The sequence below is a fragment of the Gavia stellata genome, chromosome 2 (assembly GCF_030936135.1).
Source record: "Gavia stellata isolate bGavSte3 chromosome 2, bGavSte3.hap2, whole genome shotgun sequence".
In the NCBI taxonomy this organism is placed as follows: domain Eukaryota; kingdom Metazoa; phylum Chordata; class Aves; order Gaviiformes; family Gaviidae; genus Gavia; species Gavia stellata.
This window is the reverse complement of record NC_082595.1, coordinates 63,939,650-63,951,951: the sequence shown is the minus strand read 5'-3', so window position 1 is coordinate 63,951,951 and position 12,302 is coordinate 63,939,650. Positions and strand designations below refer to the sequence as shown.

The 12,302-nt window shown below is 38.9% G+C and overlaps 1 protein-coding gene across 1 annotated transcript in view; it reads right to left on the bottom strand.

Annotated features, from left to right (window-relative positions):
• PREP (prolyl endopeptidase) overlaps positions 1-12,302 on the bottom strand; it is a 110,856-nt gene that overhangs the window by 88,233 nt on the left and 10,321 nt on the right. Inside the window, exons 4-6 of the mRNA XM_059830225.1 lie at positions 9,756-9,886; positions 6,793-7,002; positions 5,408-5,529 (exon numbers count right to left, since the gene is read on the bottom strand). Coding sequence (XP_059686208.1) covers positions 5,408-5,529; positions 6,793-7,002; positions 9,756-9,886 — 463 coding nt within the window. The remainder of the gene's footprint in view (positions 1-5,407; positions 5,530-6,792; positions 7,003-9,755; positions 9,887-12,302) is intronic.

The window sequence follows — 12,302 nt, the reverse complement described above, 5'->3', positions numbered from 1 at the left end:
TGACATTGTCTTTTCAGTGGTGCTAGAAAGTTACTGAAGCTTGCATATAGCTCCTATCACATTTTATGTTCTAGTAGTCTTTTAGAATCATAGAATCATTTAGGTTGGAAAAGACTTTTAAGATCATCAAGTCCAACCATAAACCTAACCCTGCTGAGTCCACCACTAAACCATGTTCCTAAGCGCCTCATCCACACGTCTTTTAAGTACCTCCAGGGATGGTGACTCAACCACCTCCCTGGGCAGCCTGTTCCAGTGTCTGATAAGAGAAGATGAGGACTGGGGCAAGAACTCCCTTTCACTAAGCGACCTCTTGGGAGTGTCTGCACAATCCAAGACCTCTGAAGCTGGTACTCTTAACGCTGCAAATGCTTTGGTTTGTATTCTGTCTGCATCATACCAGTTTATAATCAACTAGATTTTGAAGACCTAATGATGGCTGATCACAGGAATGTATTATTTCAGGATCAGGTCCAACAGAAAGCACTTACTACATTCTGAGGAACAGGCCTGACATACTCTATGCAGGACATGGACTGATCATATGTAAACAACATGCTAATGTGCTCTCTCCATCCATTCCGCAGGTTAGAAAAATTTCTTTGGGCGTTAATTCAATTTCCTTATTCCAGGCAGGTTTTCATTCTTTTATTTCAGATACAATGTGCTGGTATAAAGAGCATTTCCATTCTGACCATATCCTTCTGAGCCTCTGCTAAGCCTGGGGTTGAAAGAGACCGACCAAAGCCAGAGAACTGGGACTTTGACCCTAGATCATCGTGTTTACAACTGTTTCAATTATAACAGGACAGGAGACAGCCTTGTTCAGAAGAACATAGCTATATGTACATGCATGTTTACATGCATTCTCTTTCTTAAATCTAGCACAGAGTAAAATCAGTAGCCTTCTGAGGTGACAGACAAACATCACACATGATTTTTCCTGTGGCTTTCAGCTTGCTTTTTGAGTGCAATGAAAGCACCATAGCATCAGGAACTTGGCTATGTAAGAGATTACCATCTACCTTAGCCCCATGTGCAGCCAGAAAGATTGCCTGCCTGTTTCTTAATGGTAAAATTCTGAAGACTTATTGTCAGGGCTGAAAAAAGATACTCATAGTAGGCTTCTATTCCAGATTCAGCCTTGACAAAGATAGTAGTGTAAGGCTTTAGAAAAATTCCCACAGCCCTGTTTAGTCCAGCAGCAAGTCTCAGTTGAGCAAACTGACTATGTTTTGAGCCCTTCCCCTTCATGCTGCTCACTCTTCCTCTGTGGATGCTGCACTTCCATGTTCCTGCAGTGAAAACACACAGCCAGCACACATCTGGCACACAGCTTACTCCTCTGTGCTCTGAATTTCATTTGCAAGATCACCTCCCTGGTTGAGAACCACTAATGTTAACCGACAGCTCTAAACATTAAAAAAAAAATTTTACTGTCAATTCAGGGACTGCACAATGTGTTTGTTAGACAACACAAAAAATTGTACTTGTTTTACTGCTGGCAGAATTGGGACAGGAGGGTTCCCCCCACCCCCTCCTTTCTCTCCTGTTTACTTTCCTGCCAGTACCATAGGGACTTTTAACACTACCAACTGTGAAAGGCTCTTACATAACTCATCGTTTAACTTTGAGAATAACAGTTTGGCTGTGAGAGATACGCTTTATGAGTCTGGAGAGGAAGCAAGAATATGCCACTTAAACAGAGAAGCATGTGAAGCTCCTCTTTTCCAAGACATTGCCAAGGTTTTAAAAATCTTCATACCAGACTGCCCTCTACTGGGATGTTATTCAAATAAATCCCACCCCTGCTCTTCCTAACTCCCCCACCACCCTAGAATATGTACCAGAAATACATATGCTTTTTCTAGACTAATGAAAAGATTTTATAGTCTCTTTTTCAAAACTTATATATCTGACTAACAATGAACAGATTTTTTTTCCCCTCACAAGCAATCCATTCAAGTGAGGAGTTGGAAATGCATCTGTATTTCTATGCCAACACCATTTTCAGCATCACAGATTTTGTTTATATCAAGCATACTTGAGGCTGGTGTTGAACATGTAATGAGGAAAAAAACCTGAAGCTATTTTCTTGCATGGTGTCTCATAGATGTATTAAGCTGATGAAATTTTACACAACCCTCTTTTGCCCTAATCAGTGACCTAGTTTCTTCTCTCCATTGAAAATACACACCACACTGACTCCCTACAGTGCACCTGAGATTAATAATTTTTTTGAAGCATCATGGCAACATTATTACTTTGGCAGTCTCCGAAGGATCTCCTTATCAGGTGCTTTTCACTTGCAAGTAAGTTATTTCTCTCCCTCAACCCAACGGTTGCGAGACCTGCAAATTCTGCTGTAAACCTGAGTATGGAAGTTCAGGTTCTGCCCTCGCTATAGAGAAAGGTTTGGTAGTTGAGACTAGACCACCTACACCATAATCCAACTGTCTTTACTGGAGCTTGTGTAGAACATAAGAGAACCCAAATGTCTCTACCTATCTGGTCGAGCAAAGCCCTGTAAAATAAAAACATTTGCTTATTAATCTGACAGGAATGCATGAAAGCAGACTTTCATAAAACATTGAGCTGTGCAAAGCTGTATTTTAAAATCTCTGGCAGCATATGAGTAAGCACCAAGTAAGAATATTCAGGACAGTGCCAATAAACCACATAATTTGATTTTTACTAAAGATATTTTAATTCCCCCCCATTACTTTGTGGTCTTCCACTTTCTCAAACACATACTTCAAAAAAATTGACCAGAAAACTTGTTTGAAAGGCCTGAAAAGAAGATTTTTGACCTATTGCACAAGGATTAAACCACATTTTGCAATTGCATTGTTTTGTTGGCTTTTTTTTAATTGCAGAATATGTTTTTTCCTGACCATTAAAGACCATTTTTTATTAGTATCAGCGTGATAGAGCCACATTTTACAGCTGGAGCTCACAGCACAACCCCAGTTGTTTTGTGCTGTTTTGGAGCACTTTCACTTAGATAACCTTATGATTATTTACCAAGGTGGATCTCTGCTTTACCAGTCCTCCTTAAAATAGCATTTTTTCTTACATACCAACATCTCTGGAAGTTTATGCCTCCTAGAGGTCAAGAAAACAGTCATAAGCAGCCACACAGATTTATTAAACAAGAACCCACAGTACTGAGGTGTTTCTCTATTCACCACCCTCCCCACTTTCCCAATATTTATGGGGCTGTTTCAATTCCAGTGGCTTCAGAACTAGTACTTGCACTACATTCTATTATGTTCCTATTCTACAGCAAGAGTTATTACTACCAGTCCCTCCTTCTCACCCCAAAGACCTTTTGATCATTTAATATAAGGGTGATATATTCTCATTAATCACAAAAATTACCTGTGACATTTGGTATCAGAAAAAAAAGGTACTACTTTTACATTTAAGGCTGCATCAAGCTTTTCTTTCATAATAGAAGAGCCAGCAGATGCAGGCTGGCTGCTTCTCTGCCACGTGGCCAGGCAAACTCTGTGCTACTCACTACCAGTGCTGTACTATGAATTCTCTTTCATGATCGCCCTCATATTTGGTTTTGTATTTCTGGTCTCAAAATGCTACAGCCCTGCTTCTTCAACTTAGATAATAAAAGGCTCTGTTAGTGTGCTATTATCTCAGAGAAGGTTTTGCTGCCTATAAGACAAATGTACCTCTACACCTAATATAGAAGATATCATTTCCATGGGACTTAATACCATCTGAGACTGCAAACTTTCACTACCCTAAAAAGCTGTATAGTCTAATGAATCAGACTGCAACAGCTTCCTTCCCCCCCACCCACGAAAATGAATTTGTCTTCACAAAAACATGTGTAGTTTAGCTCACGACACTGCAAAGTGATAATAATACTATGCATCACTGATGTGAATCAGTGGATATATCACTACAGGACATCTGTCACCAACAGAAAGCCCATTTATTTATGGAACTAGGGAAAAATAAGGATAATGATTTCCAAATTCCATTTTATTGCCAGTTAAACTCAACAGAACTGACTAGTTTTTGAACAGTAAAAAAAATTCCAAAGCTCCATTTGCAAATTTACACTGATATTCAGGTCAGTTGTTAAAAGGTATGTTTCATGAATAGAAGAGATTATGTAAAAAAGGTTCTGTTTATTCACAGAACCTACAGATAAGTCTGATTTGTATAGAGAAAGCTCAGTGTGGTCACTTTGTTGGGGAGCCCTTCCCATTCTCACTCACTATCTCATTTTGAATCCCACTGTTCAAATTCTTTGAAAGAACCTTTCTTTTCTGGCAGGCCAGAGAAAAGAAACCCCCAACATTTTCATGGGTTGATGTGTTGAAAAGTGAGCACAGACTGACGATCAAATTTTTAAAAAGAGGTACTCTCAGGGAAAAGTAGTTCTAGGAACTGAATACCTCAAATCAGGGATAAAAGATTTCATATTTATCAAAAGTGTCAGACCAAAAGAGACCCTGTATAGAAACAAAACGTACTGATTAAACATAGTAGCTAGGAGAGTGCAAAGAATTACAACAGGTTTTTACCCACCGGAAAAATGTCAGTTCCACGATAAACAGAATAACCACCACTACATTCCAACAGCACTTAGAACAGTGCACTCAATCAAGAACTGTTAAATCTAATCTGAAGAATAAAACACACATTCATTACAAAACTTAGGGTCTTTTGAATCATTCAGGTATGGAAGAACAGAACATGGTCACCTATCCCTTTGGTTTACTGGGACTTTGCACAATAGTAGTTCAACATAGTAAGATTAAGAAATCAATTCCAGCAGCCACTTGTTCCAACTCCAATATCACAGTCCATACCATACTTGTGCTGATAAAACTTGTTGTAGAGAAACTTAAGTCTCCAACTCTGCACACAGTATTAACAGATTTTAACCTGTATGTCTCCATTCTTCAAGTAAGTAGAATAGACTTAATTCATTTTCAGGAAAGACATCACAAAAATAAATATAAACAAAACAAATAGATGGTAGGGAATATCCAGACATGCCAATTACTGAATAAGCTTTTTGCGCAGAAAGAGAAGGCTGCGGCTCAACAATGACTAAGAAGAAACAAGAACAGTGACACATTGTCCATCAAAGGATCCTTCTCTGTCCTGGAATGTACATCAGATAGAATGTCCTCAGTGAAGAAAAAAGGGTATGTGATTGTGTCATTACAGGCTTGAGGACTGATTTAAAGCAAACTAGACAGTCTTAATTTCAGCAATTCTTAATCAAGGATTCTTAGTTCAATGGTCAACTCTGCAACACTAATAAAAAGCATTCTATTAACAGAATGTTTTCCACTTTATACCTACTACCAATTGTTAAAATGTGAAAAACTGAACATAATGAGGACAAGCTTCAGGGTGTTTATCATACCTCAGCTCCACCCATCCATTTTGGTTCATCAGGAAATTCAGCACACAGGATATCTTCTGACTGGTTAGTTCCTAATACATGATAATGCAGCTTTTGGTGCAGATTAGTGGAGGTCTCAGTGCCTAGTGAATTGCAGATATTTAAACGAATTAATTCTCAAAGAAATCCAACAACAACCAAATAAAACCCTTAGAAACTTCTGTATCCCTTTGCATATAAAAGAGAATAGTAATTCAGCAGAGAGAACTAGGAATGGTTCCAATCTACAACCATTCCCCTCCAAACAAACACCCCCCTCCAAAACAAAATAAAATTTCAAACCACACGGCAAACCTGTTCAAACAGTTACCCTTTTCTTTTATTGCTGATAATACATTCTTCAGATGTGAAGATTTATCATTTCAAGCTTTGCTTTCTAGAAATACTAAGTAAGCAAAGAAAAACAACAATCCCTGCCACCCTCTAATGATGTTTTTGCTCCCATTTCACCGTGGGCAACTAAAGGGAGATTTATTGCTAGTTAACATTCCGAGAAACCTTCATACTACTTTTATTTTCAGCAAATGAAAGTATTTTGAAGCACTGCATGAGGCGTTACTTGATTATTTATTTTTTTAAATTTTGTTCTTGCAACATTTTCCAACACTTCAGCTTCTGAACTACAAACATGTTTAAAAGTAAAAAACACAAGGTGGGTATCTAATTTGCGAGTCTGGCAAAATGATACGCTGCAAAAGCAAATACAGAGGCAAAATTCGGGCTCTCTCCAAGGTTTAACAAAGAGCACAGCTCCAGAAGAAACTTTTCAGTAGCACTGCCTTATTATAAGAGCTGCTAAATTCCTTCCCTATTGATGCTCCTCAGCAATTTATTCCACTTTGTGTGCTGCTCCTTGAGTTTTGCTAGCATAAACATTTTGTGTTGCTGTGCTGTGAACCACAGATGAATTAATCTGGTTGAATAACAAAACCCTTGTGCCCCAGATTGTTATTCATCAGGTCAACCTCCCAAGGCAGTTCACCTATGCCCACACAAATGCATAAGGGGAAGAGATCTAAGCAAGCTGTCACCAGGCATCAAATTCCAGCCAGTAACACCCTGTATGAAAGCTAAGTAAATCATTGCAGAGAAAAAGGAGTAGACTTTTAAGAGAAAGACAGGGACAGGCAGTCAAAAGGATACTCAGACTAACTGAGTACAGGCTTTGGTCATACAAGATATAATCTGATATCTAATTGTATAAACTAGTATAGCTAGTTATTTCAGTATAACTAGTATAGCTAGTTATTTCAGTATAACTAGTAGAGCTAATTATTTGTTGCACCAGTTTACTGAAAAGGTAATTTTGCTTCCATATAGCATGCAATTAGTACAGCCATACTTACCATCACTTTTCCCATCTTGTTTTGGATAGCAGTTATAGAACATGCCTTTTCCATCATGGGTCCATGCCATGCAACTGAACTTAACTCTCTCCAATGTATCTGGAAGATCCTCAGGACCTTCTACTTTCATAAACTTGATAGTAACCCAATCAGAGCCGCTAGAACTCAAGCCATACGCAAAGTATTCACCGTCTTCACTGAATGCATAACCTAAGAAATTGGAACCAAACAAGATGAAGTAAGAACCAGTACAAGGAATCAATATTTTCAAAAAAGTGTTATTTTGCCACACAGCTTTTTATTATTTACTACACGCTAGCCAAATCCCAACGAAAGAGACGTGAAATTAGGAAAGTAGTTAAAAGGACTGAGTTCACTGAACACAAAGAAAAGAGGGCTTATTTGCTAAAAGACAGTGCAAGCAGCTACATCTGCTATCATTCAGGATTCACAGCACTTTTCCAGTCTCTGTGGACTTCTCAAGTAGTTCACAGATCTGAGTTCAGGCATGCATACTCAGTAAGTATGTTCAGTAACATCACTTATGCCCAACATCTGAATTATGATTTGAGTAATAATTCTTCTACTTCCCTGATTTTGAGGGGAAGAGGTGGAGACTGAAAATGCACACAGCTAGAGAACTTAAAGTGAGATTTTAAGAGAGAAACAGTACCAAAGAAGTCAACAGAAATTGAGATGCAAGCAATGCAACCTGAAATAAAGCAAATACTGCTTCACTATAGGAGTCAATGAAAACTAGACCCTGCAAAGCCATGAAAACTGAAGTAACTGGAAAAAATTGCCACTAGCACGCAAATGGATTAATCACCAGTATTCTCAGCTAAGACCTCCGATATATATGTCGCTCTATCCAAACTGTGAGGAAAACATGTTTCTGAAAAAAATTCAGAAGAGCTTCCATCATAGTTGATAAGGATCAAATTCACTCTTGCAAATCAACTCAAGTGTAGAGATTGAATTATCATAGGCCTGTACAGACTTTAAAGTAACTACTGAAAAAACCCCACACAAAAATGTTGCATTTCATAGAAATCACAGGTTTGAGAGACACCACTGTGCCACCCTAACATATTCTCCCCCAGAAGAACATGAGTGGCCATTCTGATTCAGAACAAGATTCTACCTAGCTGTCCTCAGGAGTAGTCACAAGGAGATGCCTACAACAGTAAGAACAATACAAGCACACGTAATATTTCCTTCAAATATTATTACAACCTCTGACCATTTTTAGCTTAGGAGACTTCTTTTCCATAAAGTAGTTCATCAGTAGTCCTCAATGCTTCCCTCTTCCTTGACCTTGTCCAGCTTCCCTTTAAATCCACAGTAAGTTTTTTGCACCACCAACATCTGTTGGTAAGGGGTTCTACAAATCTACTTCTTACGGTATGAACCACCACCCTCTTTTGTTTGCTTTGGACTCAACTCCCACTGCCTTCATTTGATATCCCCTCATACTTGTAATAGCAAAAATGTCAACTAGCTGTCCCCTATTCGCTCTGTCCATGCTACTGCATGCCACAAATGATTCTGTAGACCTCTATTATATCCCTGCTAAATTGTCCCTTTGCCAAGCTGACTGATCTAGGCACACTCAATTGTTCCTGACCTTTGCTCCATACCCTTGATTGTTCCTATTGCCCTCCTCTAAACTGTATTTCAGAGCCCCCTTTGAGCTGAGGGGATGGGAACTATATTTAATATTCAACGCTACTGTATAAACCCCCGGGTTGCTAACATAATGGCATTTTCTGTTTTGTTACCCATTTCCTTCTTAATTATTTCTGACATTTGATGTACTGGTTTGGCTGCTACTGAGAACCAGGCTGACATTTTCATGGAACTATGTATTACAGCCTAAGAATTGTTCCCAGTTATGGTCAGCTCAGAGTCCATTCCATCCATTCCTCTACAAATGACATTAGGACTGTTTGTCCCCTATGCGTCACTTAATTTACCTGCACAGAGACTTCTACCTGTTGATTTATTGCCCACTCACTATCTTCCTGCAGCTCTTCACGCTCATTCTTCAGCCTTTACCTGGAATTGTTGCCAAACTCTGCCACCTCACCACTCACTCCTTTTTCTAATATATATGAACATACTGAACAGTGCAAGTCCGAGCATAATCCCTGACAGAACTTTACCAGTGATCTCCTCTTTGAGAACCAATCAGTTATTCCTGTCCCTGCCTTTAAATCAATTATTTATCAACACCAGGAGTTTCCCCTCTTGTTCCACGGCTGTTATTTCTCTAAGTGCATTTAGAAAAGACTTTGTCATAAGCTTTTTAGAAATACAAAAAGACTGTATGAACCCAGCTCCTTACATGCACAGTTTAAGGCAGGACTTTTCACTAAAAAAAGCCATATTGGTTCTTTTCAACTAGGTCACACTTCATCCGCTAATTCTTTCCTGTTTTTATTAACTGGCCTTGAACAGACTTAAAGGACTTCTAGGTCCAAGAGTCTTGCTTCTCCAATAAGCCAATAGGGAGTGGGAAAATGAACAGCTAACACAAGTTAAAGCCCTAGTGAACACAAGTAATGTTATGATTCTCATAAAAGTTAACATTACATTCCTTCACAATCTCTTACTTCAACTTGCTGGCTTGTGTTAAAGATACAAAATACAATTTTAAGAGAATTAGTCAATATAAATACATAAACTTTTTTCCTTGCTATGGACAGCCTCAAGATCTGTTCATATTCCAGCGGAAACCTGTTACAGAGTTGTGAAAAAAGACATTGAGAAACTGAACCAAATTAATTATGAATACAAAGTAGATTTAGCAGTGTTATTCTGAAACACTATACAAATCCAGATATGACTATTGTGACTACTTTGATTAAAACAAGCCATTCTAGCCTGTATAGATGAAGAGCTGGGAACCATTTCCAGCTTCTGCTGAAGACTTACTCAGCAGGAACTGCTGTCTCACTAACCTCGTAAAGCCACAGTGCCATCATCAGAAAGCTTATTTGGATCAAGAAAAACTTTGGCATCGGCATCCAAAGAGTCTTGTACATATAAAACTCGCTGGTTCTGCAGTCCTGTATTGTAGAAGTGAAAATACCTAAAGAACACAAGAGGTAAAAATAAGTAGGAAGAACTCAGATTTTCAGTTAGGCAAGCAAGAAGAACTTGTGTGAGATTGTCATGAAGTGAATAAAAGAAAGATAAATATATAAGGGAAACACAAGGTTCACAGTAAAGTAGGAATCATGGCTTCCCCTGTGGCCATCAGGGATTTAACCACCCTCTGTAGGTGCCCTTCCCTCCCCCTTAGTACAGAAGAAGCCCAGACACCAATTTCTACGCCTCTAAAAATGAGAGGAATCTCATCCCATCATGATATAGATTGTATAGAGGAGACTAGAGGATGCATCCAAAACATCTTGTAAAAATAAAAGCTGCATTTGTCACAATGCGTTTCAAACAAAGGTAAGTATACTATAAACGCTACGTAACTGTCTACATTAAACAGCTCTGGCAGCCTTAGTGTTTCCCTGTTGAAAGTATTGGCGCAGGTTTCCATCCCCTATGTTCTAAGCTTTGTCATTCATATAGCTGCTTTCAATCTGTATCGGGTGGCAGACAGATGTTCAAATGAAACAGAACTGAAATTCTTTCAACTGTATTTCCCAATGTCCATAAAACTCTGAGTTTTGAAAAAGTTGTAGGAACAGAGAATTACAGAATTCTCTTTAGTGAGGGATACTCTTCACATCAGAAGACACTACAGAGCACAAAGAAATTAATAACTGTATTCTATGCAATTCATAGGTACTACACTTTTCTTCCTTCATAAGACTTCTGAGTTTTACTAGACAAACCTGTGATTAATACAAATCAAATAGCAGCTTCACCTGGGGGCACGGGGGAATTTATGGGGTAATGTTCAAACCTAAACATAAAGTTCACACATTCCCTAAAACTGTCCAGTACTTGGATACAAGCACGGGAACCTGGTAAACCCAGAAGGGGGAACTATACTCAAAGGCACGGCTAACAATCTGAACAAGTAATATGTTCAAATACTAACAATAATGTTCAGTGAGTGACAAAATTGAAAGGTTCAAAGGAACAGAAGAAAAAAATATGTCATCTTCCATTTGACCATGCATTTTCTAGCCAATTTCACCTCTGCAATGCTAGGTAATAAGCTGGAAAGCAAAGGTCAAACAATGTGACAGGCACAGCACCTCCCTGGACACTCTTCATTTCTGCAGATTCTACAGAACAGCTCTTCAGACACTGTCCTTAAGCAGCTGTTCTTTGGCAGAAAACTGGAGTAATTAAATTTAAGAATTTCTAAGTGTCATGGGAAGTTCAGATAGTTCTTCAAATAGAATGGTTCCTCCCCCCGCCCTTTACTAAGTGTTACTTAACTTGGTAGAGCCCTCTTGATCTCCTCAAACACCATAATATATGTTTTTGGTATGATTTTTAAACCACTGTGATTTCAGTTCAGCACGTGCCAAGAAATAGAGTAACACTCAGAAAAAAAGACCTCTATTAAAATCAAAGTAAAGTGTCATAAATTAAAGCACATGAAGCTCCTGGCATAAATGTTCTTTCTGGAGGATAGTCAGCTGCATCAAATTAAGACTTTTTATCTCTAGCAGAGACTATATTCATCACTGCCATGAGCACTTCCACACCATCAAGCCTTATCAGCACTGAAGGTAACCACACCCAGACATGTTTGCACCGCACAGGAAGAATGGGTCAGAGAATCCAGAACAGTTGCTGACCAAGTCTGCTCCAGAATCAGATTCAGCATAGCTACATCTGCATGAGCATCATATACAAACTAATAACCTTTGCCTAACTCGCTCAACGAGGCTTACTTCTCTGGATGCAGCACTGCCCTAAACTTCTGGGCTTAAACCTCGCGCCTCTATACATTGGCGTGCTGTGCCACATCAGTGACAACTTAAATCAACATCAGCTTGGGTTCACTCCCCGCAATATACTTTTTAAAAAAACACATAGTACAGACTTTCCCTCTTTTCCCTATACACACCCTCCTCACAGCATAGGACAGGTAACTAAAGAGTAGCAGATCTCCCTCAATATCTGTGCAGAAATCTTAAGGCAATGACACATCTTCTGCTCTTTCCTGTGGATGACAGCGAAAACATACCCGGCATATCTGGGTGCTCACTCACCACAGATCAAACAAATTGAAAATACTGAAAAAGTATATTTGTGTTTCCCATGATTAAGAACGGCTGGTTGTTCGCACTACCTCTTTTTCAACTGCTAAAACAATCTTTAGATATTACTAAGTTAGTCAGCAGTTTCACCACTTTACTCCCTTTCTCTAGGAGACTGGTAGTGTTTCTGAAAAAGGTCACATAAAATTGAGTAGCAGCTGCAGTCTCCAGACCTTAGGTAAGCCACATAAGCACCATCTCTTTACCTAGTCACAGAATTAAAACAGGGATACAAGTAGACTAGGTAGTGGAATATAGCAGGACTACTTT